Below are 17637 nucleotides of genomic sequence, written 5' to 3'. Positions count from 1 at the left end.
ACACACACATGTCCTTTGGACATGTGTGTGTGAAACTTGCACTAAAACAAACATTTCAAAGGTGCAGGGGGGGTCCTTTGGACCCCCCTCCGCACCCTTGCAATGCATCAACAAAATGTCATTCGCAAAAATAAAATTCGCAAAAATGCATTGATTCCTATGGGCCTCTAGGCCCATAGGAATCAATGTAATACCATTCCTTAATTGCGATTCGCAATTAAGGAATCGCAAATTCCGAAAATTAAGAAATCCCCAAAAAATTTAGGATTTGTTGATGCATAGGATTTTGCAATTCCTAAATTGCGATTCCTTAATTTTCGCAATTTAGGAAATGCAAAATCCTACAATGATGCATGTGGCCGACTGAAACTAAAGACTTCAGAGAAAAGATGTTTGCAGCGGACAGTGGGCTTGAGAGATACTGGCACTAGTACTAGCGCTGGGAGCATTGGAATTGGGGTCTGCCGCAACGGACCAACGGGCACATCATCAATCGATTTTGGAGTCGCAAACGGTGCGAATCGGAAAATTCGGCCGTTTGCGATTCCAAAATCACTTTATGGGATGCATTAAACAATTTTTCAAAAAACGCAATTTTTTGCGATTTCTAAAAATGCGATTGCATTTAAGGAATCGCATTTTTGCGATTCCTTAAATGCAATGCATGAATGTTTAAAAAAATGCGAATTCGCAAATAGGAGGAGCAAATTAACACGAGGTTGACCCTCGTGTTAATTTGCGAAATCTTTCAAAAATACTCAAAAATGCATTTTTGAAAGTGTCATGTTACACACGCACATGTCCTTTGGACATGTGTGTGTGAAACTTGCACTTAAAAAAACGTTTCAAGGGTGCAGGGGGGGTCCTTTGGACCCCCCTCAGCACCCTTGAAATGCATTAACAAATTGCGATTCGCAAAATGAAAATCGCAAAAAGTTAATGCCTTCCCATTGATTCCTATGGGCCTCTAGGCCCATAGGAATCAATGTAATGCCATTCCTAAATTGCGATTCGCAATTAAGGAATCGCAAATACAGAAAATTAAGAAATCGCAAAAACTTTTGAGATTTCTTGATGCATAGGATTTTGCAATTCCTAAATTGCGATTCCTTAATTTTCGCAATTTAGGAATTGCAAAATCCTACAATGATGCATGTTTCCACATAACTCGAGCGACATCATGCTACACTGAACTATACTGAGGAAAAACACGGAGTGCACGGATGCACGGATTCTTTCACTTGAGCTCTGGCAAACAGATAAAGAGAAATAAACCCACACGACTTCACAGTATGCACCTCTGATCTGGACTTAGACCCGGGAGGCCCCGAGGCTGGGAGCAACTGTGAGTACAGCATCTGGCGCTTGGCACTCGCTTTTTTTTCAATGCCCTGCCCGTAACACCGCGTGTCTCCCATCCAGATCCATATCCTATCCGTACCTCGTGTATGCCCAGAGAGCCTTTCTTGCGCTTCCACTTCTCAGGACATCACCTTGCTGCTTCACTGCCTCACCACGGCATCACCTCACCGCTTCTCATACCCACGGATGTATGACATTACAACGCATGCTTTTACATCGCATGCCTTTACAACGCGGTATTTACAACGAATACCTTTACAACGCATAGTGCTTTGGGGCGCTGGATAGTGAATAGTTTAATTTACTATTCCAACTCCAGTCCCCGTGGATAGTAGGGAAGGTGTTGGATAGTAAATTAAACCTATTTCCTATCCTAGAGCGCCCCCCAGCGCAATGCGTTGTAATGGTTTGCGTTGTAAAAGTTGTGTCGTAAAGGCACTGCGTGGTAAAAGTTGCGTTGTAAAGGATATTTACCCATACCCACACATCCTAATCATCACTAACCTGCCGGGCTGCTGGAGTGCTAAGAGGTTACACTCGGTGATCGATAAACGGCGATAACCAGCGACAGCAGGTGCGGGAAGGAGGAGCAGCGAGTAAGAACAGCCGTGTCACCGCCGTGGCTCAGTGCAATCTGTGGCTCACTCTCCTCGGCTCCATACTGCCCTGCGCCGCGCTCCAACGCGCTCCGATCGAACATTCGGCCGGCCCCCTATCTGTTGTGTCCTAGCAGACACAGTCTAGTTGTTTTACTGTAATGAAACACCTAACACCCACCCATCACTGATGTCACGAGACCACGTCAGGGCAAAACAAGTGAGGGCAAAGCATGTCCGCGCTGCCGGGTGCTGGTGATGGACAGGAAACTTGCACGCATCACAGCGGCACCCCGAGGCCACTTCAAGCAGGACTCGGCAACAGCTCCTGCCCCTCCTTGCGCAGGGGGCGAGAGAGCACAGAAGGAACTAGGTCAGACAGCCTGCAAGAGCCCCCTCCCTGACAGCAGGCAGAAATGAGGCAGGGGGAGGCTGAAAGTTAAATAAATAATAAAGTACTCACCTGGCATCATCAAGCCTGAAACACAATGCCCAGCACTGGCAACTCCCTCAGCAGCAGGTTCCCCGACAGGAAAAGGAATAATTTAACCTGCACCAAGAAGCAAACAATAAGCTTCAGGGAACAAAACGAGAAAGACTGCCAGCAAAGTGGAATACACTGCCATCTACTGGACATTGGATGGTACTGCACCAAATGAAGCACAATAAAGGAAACAAGCACAAGACAGCACAAGGGAAAGCCTACAGAGGTGAAGCAAGCCTGCAGCGACGCGGACGGAGACCCATCACCACTGCAGAAGTGACGCCTGTGGCCACAGGTGTTCATCGCAAACGCAGAAGAGACAACCTCACGCTGGACGTCGAGGGAAAGTCAGAAACGTCTACCGCAAGCAGCAAGATCCAAAGGCAACCAACTGGAAGAACGCAAGTGTACCCCGGACGCGGACAGTACAGGACAGCGCCTGAAAGTAAGGAAGCCACACCCAAAGCACCAGAAGATTTGCGAGGCAAGTACCCAAGTGTGAAGGAGAAAAGTGCGACACGCAAGTGGAAAAGCGACAACGCCCAAGGAATCAAATCAACCGCAAGGAACAAAGCCACACTGAAAATGTATCATGACGGTACCAAGTGAAGCAAGAACTTGCCACTACACTGCACACTGACGTGCACTGGAAGAGTAACGCAAAGTTACCCCCAGCCAAAAGGAGGCGAAACAACCAAGCACGGTCAACGCCCCAAGAAGCTAAAGAGCCTCACCGGAAGCGCGCACGTGAAGTGCACCCACCGGAGAAGGTCGATGGAGAGGTAAAGTTAACCCTCCGGAAATGCAGAGCACACGAAGAGCGCAGGAGAAACTGCGCCAACGCAAAAAGCACTGCAGCAGAAGCACATGGCGATCCCAATGATCGCGGATAGCGAGAAGACTCACAAAGAGGAAGCTGTCCACCCCATCTGGTAGCAAAGAATATCACCCAAGAAGAAAAGGATGATCCGACAAGCCAGAGGGGCGCCCAAGAAATTCTGCCAAGTCAGGATGAATATGTCCTGCCAGAAGACGTCCGTAAACTGAGAGATCAGAAGACCTGGAGAGACGGACGCAACACCAACAATAACTGGAAGTAATAGGAGATGAGACAGAAGATCGTAATGACCGGTCCAGTCACTGAAGAGTGGAGAAGAAGACAGTGTCCTAAAGACAGGACAAAACCAGACAGAAACAGGCAGGAGTGCACGCTGCTTGAAGAAGCCTGGCCAGCAAGACTAAGAAAGAAAGGTGACCGCACCGTGTCGCGGAAAGGAGAAGGGAGAATAGTGGCACGATGCCATGAAGAAAAGAATAAAGAAAGAAGTCATGTGGCACGACGCCAAGATCCACAACTTTCTGGAAAAGGGGAAGGGAGGTGTAACAAGTCCACACACCTACAAGAAGAAGAAGAGGTGACACACCACAACATCGTGTACAGTGACCCGCACGTCCAGGAGAACACTGATAACACCAAGAACAGAACAGGCACCTATTCACAAGACCACGATGACCCGTGGACTGCAGGAAAGCACAGGCCGGACCATTGGTAACACCCACCTTTGGGATCGAGCGGAAGTCTGGAAACAGCCCGTGGAGATCCAAGGGGCAAAGGCCTCAGGGACATCGGTGGCAGAGAGTCCCGACACGAGAGATGAATCCATCGCCGTCTTACCTGCACGTCCCAGGAAGATGAGGAACTTGTGCGCAAAGGCAAGAGCCAACAACTACCCTTCAGGTGGAGCTACGGACTTTGTGAGGTAGTACCCCCATCGACTCCTGCATTCACACGCAGACTGTGGAGTTGGAGCCACGCTGTGGAATAATACCCGGCCCAGTGGAAACCTGGTAAAAGGGCCTCCGGGACATCTCGTGGCAGGAGAACACCTGAGAGAGGGACGTCCTAGTGAGAAGAATGTCCTTCGAACACTCCATCCTTTGTCAAGTAAAGCCAAGCTGCCTACAGTGAAGAAACCGACGGACCAGCACAAGATAACATTATCCAAGTCTAACATCTGGTCATCCTGTTTGACGTCATCCTCGAAAGCAAGATCTCAGTGGACTGACTAACACACTTCCACGGCGCAAGTAAAGAAGAGCACGCCCGCCGAGAACCAAGACTTCGAGCCAAGAAGAAATAAAGTCTCAGCCGCAATTTCCACCGTCATCATCAAGCAAGCAGCTGAAGAGACTCAATGTAAATTTGTAATTATTGTATATTTGTGTATTTTCTCCCAAAGAGTCGGACTTTTGTCTTTCCTTAATTTTTATCAAATTTTGGGAGGAATGTTGTGTCCTAGCAGACACAGTCTAGTTGTTTTACTGTAATGAAACACCTAACACCCACCCATCACTGATGTCACGAGACCACGTGACACAGCTAATAAAGAGAGCCGAGCGCACGTGCTCGAGGCTCATTAACCATCGAACCCCCTGGTGTCTGTGTCGCAGTCATTCAACCATGTGGGCCTAGGGCCCACACAACACAACACTATCCAGGCTTATCCTTCTTGTCATCTGCACACTCTGAACCGGAGGATTAAAAGGGCCCATGACGTCTGGTTTTACGTACGAAAAGGATGATAATCGTGGTTTGGTACAGACTGCTCTGTCTAACAGCAAGATCTCAGGGTTGTGGTGTAATTACGCAAAATAAAGCCAAAATAAGCCGAGGTCGGCTAAGACAAAGCATAGATGAGCTGAGAAACTTGAGAAACCCTGAGCTATAGAATTGTGCGGGGTGTTTGATCATGGTAAATACTTGTGTCAGGCAAATACGGTCATCTTAAAAAAAAAAAACTGGGGATAAGGGCACCAGCAGTGGGCACTCGGTGGCTGTGAAAATCAAACCCCGGACAGCCTGGCCAAAAGCCTATATTATACTGGAAAGACTGAAGTTTTTCTCACTGGGTTCTTTTATCACTGCATTGAGGAAGGGATAAATCCACGACTGTTGATCCCTGATTAGGCCCCGGGCCCGGGCCCGGGCCCGGGCCCGGTCAGGCAGCCAGAGAGGTGTGAAGCAAACGTAAAGTAACTTGACTAGCAGTACGCACTGTGTTCATTGTGATTTCAGCATCGATATCGCACAACCCGCATCCTGCTGCATCCCACCCTTCATTCTGCCCTTTAGCCGCTGCCCTACAGTTAAAATCAAGCACTCGGCCGGCTCGCCTCCAGGTCAGATTCTCAAGCATCATTTGCCTACTCAAGAGCCTGCTGAATAAAAGGGGCTCATAACACTTTTGAAAGAGTTCAAACAAAATCCTGAAGAATTGCTAGAGAGCGGGCCCTGAACAGACTCTACAGACTTTAAAAAAAAAGAAAAAAATAGACACTTGTGGCAGGGTGAAAGCTGGGGGGGCCAACAAGGGCACCAACAACGGCCACTCGGATGTCTGTCTCTGTGATGCTTACATCACGGGCGACCTGGACTAAAGCCAATGCTATACCGGCTAAAGCTAAAGCCCGAACAATATTTAACTAGAGCTGCTGTTGGTGAGAACGAAAGAATTGCAATAAGAGGGCAGGCTTTTTGAAGATTTACGAACATACATAATAACTACCAGATTGGCATCAGCGACATCAGTGGCAACAGTGGTAGTAAAGGGCCCGAAACTCTTTAAACTCCCCATCATAGCCTTAACAGCCACTGCAACATCCTCATCGACAACACAAAGACATACTCAGACACAGCTGAGTGGGCAAGCTTCAGTCCAGGTCTTGGCTCAGCTACAGATTCAGAATCAGACATACGACATGGCTGATCTCGCGGGAGCCCGGGGGACAAGCATGTGAGCAAATAACTGAACAGATTATCGAATCAACTATACATCTAATGGACCCGGAGGCGCCAGAAGAGTCTCCAAAAGTAGCCTCAGAGAAACAAAACTCTAACAATGTCCAGAAATCAAAGGACTTCAGAAACGACCAGAAACTAGAGGGTCCAAGGTCAAAGAAAACCACGAGGAGAAAAACAGCGGCCGCAGTATTGACAAATCTAAAGGCAAGGACAAAAATAAAAATAAAAACACGGGAAAAAACACAGACAAGACCACGGGAAAAAAAACAGAAAAGGATACGGACAAGGATATAGACAAGGATAAAATGAAAGGCAAAGAGAAGGCAAATGAAAAAGATAGTAATGGCTACCGAAGTATACGATAATGACAACGATAACTTGGAGTTATTGGCCAAAAAGGCGAAGAGACTACAGACTATTAAAAACTTGAAAGCGGCTGCAAAAATCACGGGACAACAGGGAGATTCTCAGCCCCGGATTTCGAACATATTTACCCCAATATCCAAGGAAGGGCAGAACAATCCAGCAAAAAATCTAAAAGTGAAAGAAATCAAAAGCGCTACCTCACCCACAATCACTTCCGAGGAAAGTGATCTCCTGCCTATACTCCCAACTGAACCCCCGAGACCCGAACACCCTTCCTCCATGGCACAAACATCGTCTCCGGGTAGAAAACGACCTCTAGAGTACAAAGTATCCGCCGAAGAGTCTGACTCAGATATATATGAGACAGGAGTATTTATCTCTAGCGTGACAAGTGACTCAAGTGAGGCAGGCGAGGAAGACGACCTAACGGAAAGAAGCTCTAGCCATAAACTAGCAGTAACAACCTTGGAGGTCGCTGACTTCACAGTCCTAGTGAAATCAGGGGCACCCTCTCAAAATACCACTCCAAAGAAAAGGCTGGAAAAAAAAGAACAAGACACAGAAGGCACCACAAAATGTCATACGATGAAACCACAGATCCCGGGAGCAATGCGGAGCAAGCTAAAGAAAAACCTAACAACACACGGAATAACTCAACCTCAAAAAATACTAGAAAATCTGAATCATGCATGCGCAGTATGGGGGATCCAGAAGCAAATACCTCACAACACCACGAAGACTACAGCGGCGGATTGGGAAACTCAACTGAGCCATCATTGAGCGAAGTGTTAAATTCCATCAAACTTTTTCACAAAGATGTTAAAATGGACAGCAATAGGAATCATGAGGCCATACAAAAACTTCAAGGCACTGTGCAAAAAGTAGGCCAAACATGCTCTGAAATCTCTAATCGAATGGCTTCTGTCGAAACTCACACAGAAAATCTTGAGTCCGACGTCACCAAGCTCCAAACTCAAGAAAAAGAGCACAAAGGAATTATTAAAGATCTGATGCAAAAAGTAGAAGATCTCGAAAACAGAGGCAGGAGGAACAACCTGCGCTTTCTTGCCATCCCCGAAGGTGCGGTGGGAACCGATCCAAGGGGCTTCATGGCAAATCTCCTAAAAACAACTTTTCCCGAACTCCAAGCCTGGAATATGAACAGCTAAATCCAACGCGCACATCGCTTCCCCTTGGTTCTCCCTAAACGCGCACATAAAACCCCACAATACCCAAGAGCCATGTTGGTCAACTTCGGGATTTTCATCTTAAGGGAAACAATCTACGACATTGCCAGACCTACAAATAAGAAAGAATATAAAGGTTTTACCTTTTTCGCGTGCCCATACTTCGCCCACGGCACAGTAGAACGGAGGTGGAGAATGAGGCAATTGTTCACCCCATTTGAGCAAATCGGAGCAACCATGTTCTTACAACATCCGGCCCGTCTCAAAGTCATTTACAAGGGAACAACTAAAAGCTTTTTTAGCGAAATCCAGGCTGAATCCTACCTTAAAGAAATCACAGAGATCGCTAAGCAAAACACCGGAAAACAACAAAAAGGCTCTAAAGAACAGTAAAATGGTTGAAGGACCAAAGTATTTAAAAACAAACATTCACGCCAGTGGTCTAGACACCGGGGGTACAACGATGAAAGACTAAACAGAGGGGGAAAGTTTTTCTTAATATTTTGGCTGGTTTAATAACTAAGTGAACTAACTTATCTTTATCCTATCTACCCAAAAAGTACCTACTGACGATCAAGCCACGGGGCAAGCTGGGACGTACTGTCTTCACTGATGCCTACACCTGGGTGCATGACCCAGGACTTCTCAATGGGAGGTGGGGGTAGGGGGGGCTCAAGGGAGGGCGGGGGGAAGGCTGTAAAAAAGGAAAAAACAGAACCAGAACCAAGTCAGGAGCCACTTTTTCTACTCAATCAATGACATTCTCCGAAAATATTGCAATCAAGGTTAAGTTAGAAAAAAAAAAACTACGGAACTCACTGCGAGTTGAGAATACAGGCACAATATGAGCTACGAAATACATCATTATGGGGAAGTTAACCATATGAACCTGGAACGTTTCAGGTCTCTTGGACAGAGATAAGCGCCAACGTCTGAGTGCGATAACATACCAAAACTCAGTAGATATTATCTGCCTCCAAGAGACGCACCTGCCCTGGGATAAGAGGGAGCTTCTTAAAATTAGGGGATATAATGTATTAGCTTGTACCACACAAACGTCTAATGTTAGGGGGGTAGCTGTACATGCTAAAACTTTTCTGGGACAAGCCACCCATTAATTAGTAGATGCTCAGGGCAGATGGGTTATTATCAAACTGGGCCTCGGTATCACTATTTGCTCTATTTATGGATCTAATCAAGACGATCCTACTATATTTGAGACACTGGAGCTAGAACTTGCTGCTATACAGGGCCCACTTATATTATGTGGTGATCTAAACATCTCGCTAGGCCCCCAATTCAACTTCCATGCACAACCACACTATTCTGGTCGTAAACCACGAGTTTTTAAAGCTATCAGTAGACTCTGCGACAGCTTTGGCCTAAGCGACATATGGGTGCTTAAAAACTACCCTGACCCTGGTTACACATATTACTCCTGCCCTCATCACAAATATGTTAGGATTGATTATTTATTTACTACAAACGATCTAGCCAGCCACGCTACAATTAATAAAGAACCTAAAATCATCTCCGACCACAATGTGCTCTCCCTCACAGTTAATATTACAACCGCTAAGAGAGAACGCATAAGCTGGACCTTTGATAGGAAGCTGCTAGCCAACAAGGAATATATTAGGCACATCACTAGTTGGGCTCAAGAGTTTTTTTACATAAATAGTTACAGTGCTTCTAGGAATGTTGTGTGGGATTGCTTTAAAACTGCTCTAAGAGGTGAAACAACTAGCTACCAAGCTAGAATACGGAAGCAAACAGCATAGGGTACCTTCAGAAACTGGGAGAATTGGCCAGAGCTGAGGAAGAACATATTGCGCAAATAGCGTAAGGTGAGAATGGGAAGCTTGTTATGTATCACCTGCTAGTTTTAAAAACCAAGCTTAACTCTGGCTTGACTCAGAAAGCTGCTGAGACGTATAAAACACATTGGAAAGAAGTATATGAGAATGGTGAAAAGGTTGGCAAACAACTCGCACTACATACGCGCCAGCAAATCTCATATAATGCCATCACAAACATACAATTAGGAGATCGGACGCTTACACAAAAACCTGATATAATCAACGCTTTCCAACAATATTACCAGACCCTCTATCAGGATGATAAAATAACCAGTAGGGCAGAATCAGATGTGTTTTTTGAGTAATCTTCTCGATCGTCCCGAGGCAAGTAATACTCTCGACGATAACATCAGGGAAGACCTTGAGAAAGAAATTACACTTACAGAAGTTCAGCTTGCCCTGTCCTCGCCGGCCTCTGGGAAAGCTGCGGGCCCGGATAAAATTCACCTTGAATTATATAAAATCCTCAGCCATACCCTAGTTCCGCTGATATACGATCTATTCTTAGGGATACAATGGAGCGGTACTCCTCCTATGTCATGGAGAGAAACAAACATAATTATCTTTCCAAAAAAGGGCAAACCTCCGGATCAAATATCATCCTATCGCCCAATTTCCCTAATTAATTCTGACTCCAAATTATATGCTAAAATAATGGCCATCCGGCTCGGGCGGGTCATCGAACATTTGGTCTCCCCATGGCAGCATGGGTTTATCCCAGGCAAAGGCACGACAGATCATACTCGGAGAGCCATCTCCCTGTTTGATATAATGTCTGCAACGGGAGGCAGGATGTCGATGATTCTTCTGGTCGCCGAGAAGGCCTTCGATCGTGTGTCCTGGAATTTTCTATGGGCAACACTGACCCGGAATAATTTTGGCCCTAAATTTGTCAAATCCATAATGGCTATGTACATTGACCCTAAAGCAAAATTGAAAATAATGGGTTCTGAATCTAGCATAATAAATGTATCAAGAGGCACACGACAAGGCTGTCCCTGTTCCCCAATATTATTTGCCCTCTATATAAATCCTTTAATTTTGAAACTTTAAAAAAAAACGTTAATTACACCTATAGTGGTTAACCAATTTGAAACTAAGGTATTGGTTTATGCCGATGACATTGCGGTATTAACACCTAACCCCTCCGAGGCAATGTCTGAAATAGAGGCAGTAACACAAGTTTACGGCCTTTACTCTGGGTATTCGTTAAATAAAGACAAAACAATCGTGCTGTGTACGGATAATGTCGTCTGCAACAACCGTAGGAAAACCGATAAAGCTACATATCTAGGTGCCAGTATAAGTCGGGATGTCATACAAATCCCGAAACTCAACTATGAGCCCTTACTAAACATTATAAGGAAAGACTTAGACCGGGTAAATAGCCTGCATCTATCAATAATCGACAGAGGACATTTTTTAAAGATGAATATCCTCCCTAGGGTGCTTTATCTCTTTCGAGATATTCCCTTGACTCCTGATGAGAAGGTCTTTAAAGCACTAGAATCTTTTATGTCTAAATTTATGTGGCAACAGGATAAAATTAGAAGATCCCTGAAGCTTCTGTCACTCCCTCATAATAGAGGAGGATTAGCAGTCCCCAATATTTTGTTTTACTTCTGGGCTTCATTTCTCCAAAAAATGGCCCCGCTTCTTTATTCCAATCCTATTTCAGAAGATCTCGAGGCTGCATCACTCCCGTCAATTTATGAGCTGTCCCTAGGTCAGAAGGCCAAAGGACTCTTTCTGAGGCAAGTGGAGGGAAGCTTTACAGAAAGAATAAATTCAAAGTCATCTCCAGCGCGTGGAAAATTTGGTCAAGAACAGCTAAATATATGCATATTCCAAAGTTCAATAGATATACTCCCCTAATGCACTCTAACCTACTCCCCGAACTATGGTATGATGCCATCGCAAAGAAATGGGAATCCTTGAGAATTACCTCAGTAGGCGACCTTCTGAGGGGGAACCTTCTCTCTACCTTTGCAGACCTACAAAAAACAATTCACCTTCCAAATGGGCACTACCTCAAATTTATCCAGACTCATACTATGCTCAAAGTTAAGGCCCCCAATATCAACCTGGGGAGAATTGAAATTATCGATACCATAGCTAAAAAGGCTACAAGAACAGGTACAATCTATGGCCAACTGCTGGAAAAACTACAAGATGATAAAGAACATACAGAATCTGCCTGGGCAGACAAACTTGACAACCCAAACATAGATATCGATATGAGTTTATATTTATCATCACGCTTACTTATGTCAGCTAGCTTAAAAGCCCAGACTTACAAAACCATATATAATTTGTATTTCACCCCTGCTAAGCTACATGCTTGGGTTAAAAGGGAGAACGATCACTGCCCTAGATGTCTTAAAGGCCCCGCAACATTAATACACATGTTTAGTGAGTGTGATGAACTAACACTAATTAAAAGAATGATTTGCGAATTCTGGGAAGAAGTGTTCGGTCATAAAATACCTGACTCCCCCACTCTGTATCTGCTAGGCACCGATAATACACTCAGTTTGAATAGAGATGAAGAGGCAATGCTCTTTATAGGCTCTGCAGTTCTCAGGGTAATACTAGCAGCACGGTGGAAAGACTCAGATCCACGAGCTTTCAAATGTGGCTAGCCCGCCTCCTTGGTGTCTTCAATCAGGAAAGCGCCATCTATGCTACTAGAGTGTTAAAATCCGCTATGCGTGGCAAGGCGATTTGGCAGCCCATCACTAACTGGAGGAGGGGGCTTTGCACAGGGCAATGATGAACTACTTAAAACTACCTTCTTTTCTGTGAATTCTTTATTCTTCTTTTTCATTCCGTACCCCTCCAAAAATGTGAGAACGTATCATCTATGAATTTGTTTATGTACCGTGTGATATTATTGTATTATGACTCCTGTCTTTGCTGGTTCTTACAAATAAAAGGAAAAAAAACCTGAAATTGTCGACGCAACGTTTCGGCAAAATGTTTCTTTGCCTTCTTCAGGACAGAAATTATTTCATTTTATCGAATAAAATTATATTGAGACCCAAAAGAAGTGGTCTCTTGCTTAAAATGGCAAAAACCACATATGGAAGAAAACTACGCTCTTCTCCCGTGGTCCACTGATCATGGGTATCTATGTGGTCATCTATAGAATTTACACGACACACACTTTAACATCGTTGATTGATTTCTCACGATATACAGTTAATCCGAATCGTTGAGGTAGAGTGTAGAGAATATCTATGATAGAAAGAGTCACAAAGACAACATATTTGTTAAGGTGTTGCTTGTGATGGAGTTTCCACAGTATTCCTTAAAATGGGTCCTCCGACAATCCAATCGGTATTGCCCAGCTGCATTGCTATATGGCTCGATTCTAGATGACCAGGTTGAACAATCACTGGACTCCGCACAATCGCATCACGGCTCCACTGGCCGTATGTCTCTGTCCTCAAATCCCAGGCACTCCGCACAGAGGCATCCACTGGGGAGATCACTCCTCCTGCAGGGAGAGATGCGGGGGGAAGCATCAGTATGGGGGGATACCCTCTGCAAAGGAAGATTGACCCCAGCCACTAAGCTAGTCTGTCGCCAAAACGGTGAGGCGACCTTGAAGACATAGGGTGGTGATTACTGATATGTTTATGGTCCCAGAGGCTTCTCTGCAAAGGGGTTGATTGTCGCCATCTTGGGTTGGCTATGGCTTCTAAATGTTCATAGTGTAACATGTACTTTGTGTTTATTTCAGGTCCTGGTGACTCATCAGGAGTAAAAGGCCACCAAAGTGCTCCAGTGAAAGTATGAGCTTGGTATTCCAGCATCCGAGGCACCACATACAGGTACAGTGCATCACCTGGGTTACAAGGACAGGTACAGGGCATCACCTGGTTTACAGGGACAGATACAGTGCATCAACTGGGTTACAGGGACAGATACAGCGCATTAACTGAGTGTCTGGGACAGGTGCAGAGCATCACCTGGGTTACAGGAAGAGAAACAGTGCATCACCTGGGTTTCAGGCCATGTGCAGAGTATTACCTGGGTTACAGAGACAGGTACAGTGCTTCACCTGGGTTACAAAGACAGGTACAGCACATCACTTTGGTTACAAGGACAGGTGCAGCACTTCACCTGGGTTACAAGACAGTTACAGCGCATCACCTGGGTTCTAAGAGCAGGTACAGCGCATCACCTGGCATACAAAGACAGGTACAGCGTATCACCTGGGTTACAAGGACAGGTACAGCACATCTCCTGGGATACAAAGACAGGTGCAGCGCATCACCTGTGTTACAAGGACAGGTGCAGCGCATCACCTGGGTTACAATGACAGGTGCAGCGTATCACATGGGTTACAAGGAAAGGTACAGTACATCACCTGGGTTACAAGGACAGGTACAGTGCATCACCTGAGTTAAAAGGACAGGTACAGGGTATCACCTGGGTTACAGGAAGAGATACAGCCCATCACATGGGTTATTGGGACAGGTACTGCACATCACCTGGGTTACAAGGACAGGTACAGCGCATCATCTGGGTTACTATGACAGTTACAGTGCATCACCTGGGTACAAGGACAGGTACAGTGCATCACCTGGGTTACAAGGACAGGTACAGCGCATCACCTGGGTTACAAGGACAGGTCCAGCGCATCACCTGGGTTTCAGGTACAGGTACAGGGTATCACCTGGGTTACAGGAAGAGATACAGCGCATCACATGGGTTGCTGGGACAGGTACAGTGCATCACCTGGTTACAAGGACAGGTACAGCGCATCACCTGGGTTTTCAGGGACAGGTACAGCTTATCACCTGGGTTACAGGAAGAGATACAGCATATCACATGGGTTACTGGGACAGGTACAGTGCATCACCTGGGTTACAGGGACAGGTACAGCGCATCACTTGCGTTACACAGGACAGGTACAGCGTATCACCTGGGTTACAGAAAGAGATGCAGCGCAACACCTGGGTTACATGGACATGTACAGCACATCACCTGGGTTACAGGGACAGGTACTGCACATCACCTGGGTTACAAGGACAAGTACAGCGCCTCACCTAGGTTACAAGGACAGGTACAGTGCATCACCTGGGTTACAATGACAGGTACAGTGCATCACCTGGGTTACAAGGACAGGTACAGCGCATCACCTGGGTTACAAGGACAGGTACAGCGCATCACCTGGGTTTCAGGGACAGGTACAGTACATCACCTGGGTTACAAGGACAGGTACAGCGTATCACCTGGGTTACAGAAAGAGATGCAGCGCAACACCTGGGTTACATGGACAGGTACTGCACATCACCTGGGTTACAGGGACAGGTACTGCACATCACCTGGGTTACAAGGACAAGTACAGCGCCTCACTTAGGTTACAAGGACAGGTACAGTGCATCACCTGTGTTACAATGACAGGTACAGTGCATCACCTGGGTTACAAGGACAGGTACAGCGCATCACCTGGGTTACAAGGACAGGTACAGCACATCACCTGGGTTTCAGGGACAGGTACAGGGTATCACCTGGGTTACAGGAAGAGATACAGCACATCACATGGGTTACTGGGACAGGTACAGTGCATCACCTGGGTTACAGGGACAGGTACAGCGCATCTCTTGCGTTACAAAGGACAGATACAGTGCATCATTTAGGATAAAGGGACCGGAATAGCTCATCATCAGTGTTACAGGGACACGTACAGCACATCATCTGGGTTAGAAGGACAGGTACAGCGCATTATCAGGATTACAGAGACAGGTAGAGCACATCATCTTGGTTAGAGGCACAAGTACAGCCCATTTTTTGGGCCAAAGGGAACATCTCATCATTAGAGTTACAGGGACAGGTACAGCGCATCACCTCGGATACAAGGACAGGTACAGCGCATCACCTGGGTTACAATGACAGGTACAGCGCATCACTGGGTTAGAAGGACAGGTACAGCACATCACCTGGGTTTCAGGGACAAGTACAGCGTATCACCTGGGTTACAGGAAGAGATACAGCGCATCACATGGGTTACAGAGACAGGTACAGCGCATCACCTGGTTACAAGGACAGGTACAGCGCATCATGTGGGATAAAGGGACCGGAACAACTCATCACCTGGGTTACTGGGACAGGTACAGCGCATCACCTGAGTTACAGATACAGGAACAGCGCATCATTTGGGCTAAAGGGACCAGAACAGCTCATCGTCAGGGTTCCAGGGACAGGTACTGCACATCACCTGGGTTACAAGGATAGGTACAGCGCATCATCTGGGTTACAGGCACAAGTACAGCGCATCATGTGGGCTAAATGGGCCAGAACAGCTGACATTAGGGTTATGGGACAAGTAATGTGCATCACCTGGGTTACAGGAATAGATTCAGCGCATCACCTGAGTTACAGGGATAGGTACAGCGCATCACCTGGGTTACAGGGACGACTACAGTGTACCACTTGGCTTGAAGGGACAGATACAGAGCATCACCTGGGTTAAGGGACATGTAGAGTGCATCACCTGGATCACAGGTTCTGGGAGTGTGCAGCTTGAGGTGACGTTGGAAGGGGAGACAGAATAATAAAATACCCTTCATTCTCTTGAATTGCCAGCTGTTGCACTGGGCACTCATTGGCTGCATACTGTTGCACTGGGCACTCATTGGCTGTATACTGTTGCACTGGGCACTCATTGACTGTATACTGTTGCACTGGGCACTCATTGGCTGTATACTGTTGCACTGGGCACTCATTGGCTGTATACTGTTGCACTGGGTGCTCATTGGCTGTATACTGTTGCACTGGGTGCTTATTGGCTGTATACTGTTGCACTGGGTGCTCATTGGCTGCATACTGTTGCACTGGGTGCTCATTGGCTGCATACTGTTGCACTGGGTGCTCATTGGCTGCATACTGTTGCATTGGGTGCTTATTGGCTGCCTGCTGCTGCACTGGGTTCTCATGAGTAAAAACGTAGGAAAGCGTGAAGCGTGGTGCACACTGCTTTGGGGCTGTGAGGGTGGTGGGAGTCTGTCCTATTAGTGGGGCGGGATTATACCACTCTAATGTAACAACATGCCTCCCCCCTGCAGGAGCCCTTCGACTGACCCTCATGCTGCGGTGACCAGCAACAGACCTACAGATGAGGTGGAAGTGCAGCCTACAGACTTATCAAACCAACTGAAGACAGCCAAGGTACTCTACTGGGCGAGTCCAGCGATGGCCCTGCAAGGGATCACACCTCAGGCTGCGCATTGCGGAGGCCAACCCTTCGACGCGTGGTGGTGACGCGCTCCCACAAACATGGCTCCACCTCATTACCAAGGACACATACTATGGGCTGCTTTCTTCTCCCTACCAATCAACAAACTGCTTGTGTGTTAAGCATGTGTGTAAGCAATGAGAAATAAACTATTTAAAACTAAACCGAGAATTAATCGACTCTCAATGGAAGTTCGAGCACTATTGATCGGCGTACACAGCACTTACCGTGAGGCACACACACGCGCTCTGCTTCTCACTCTCTGCTTTCGGTGGTGGCTCCTTCATTGGAGCGGAGGAACATCGTCCCACTTACGAACCCCACAAAGCCGCAGGGATAAAAAATAAAATGGTAATTGATTACCATTTTATTTTATCGTTTTGTCCTGAACCGAGTCTCGGGGTGGAGCGAGGACTGCTGAGTGAGCAGGGGGTAGTAGTGGGCAGAGGGCTGTCTTTGCGCTTTTTCAAAGTGCACACGTCTCTTTGGCCGGCCGTCTTGCGAGCCAGACATGCGCACTTTAGAGTGTTTTAAGACCGCTTGGTTGAGAGCAAGTGCAGGTATCCAGTGCTCTCAGCAGTGATGAGAGAGAGACCGCTCCCACCAATCAGGGCACTGCTCACATGCTGGTTAACAGCACATGAGCAGGCCTGGATTGATTGAAGGAGTTTGCTGGGGCCTGCATTGCAGTCTCAGCAGAAGTTGTTGGAGTGAGGAGGACGTTGTCTTTCACAA

At 46.6% G+C, this 17637-nt stretch overlaps 1 protein-coding gene across 1 annotated transcript in view; it reads left to right on the top strand.

The window, feature by feature from the left end:
• LOC144754142 (uncharacterized) overlaps positions 1–17066 on the top strand; it is a 104309-nt gene extending 87243 nt beyond the window's left edge. Inside the window, exons 8-9 of the mRNA XM_078641722.1 lie at positions 13402–13492; positions 16733–17066. Coding sequence (XP_078497848.1) covers positions 13402–13457 — 56 coding nt within the window. The 3' untranslated portion in view covers positions 13458–13492; positions 16733–17066. The remainder of the gene's footprint in view (positions 1–13401; positions 13493–16732) is intronic.
• The last annotated feature ends 571 nt before the right edge of the window (positions 17067–17637 follow it).

This window comes from Lissotriton helveticus, chromosome 5_1 (genome assembly GCF_964261635.1).
Source record: "Lissotriton helveticus chromosome 5_1, aLisHel1.1, whole genome shotgun sequence".
Classification (NCBI taxonomy): Eukaryota; Metazoa; Chordata; class Amphibia; order Caudata; family Salamandridae; genus Lissotriton; species Lissotriton helveticus.
This window is presented reverse-complemented; position numbering and strand designations above follow the sequence as displayed.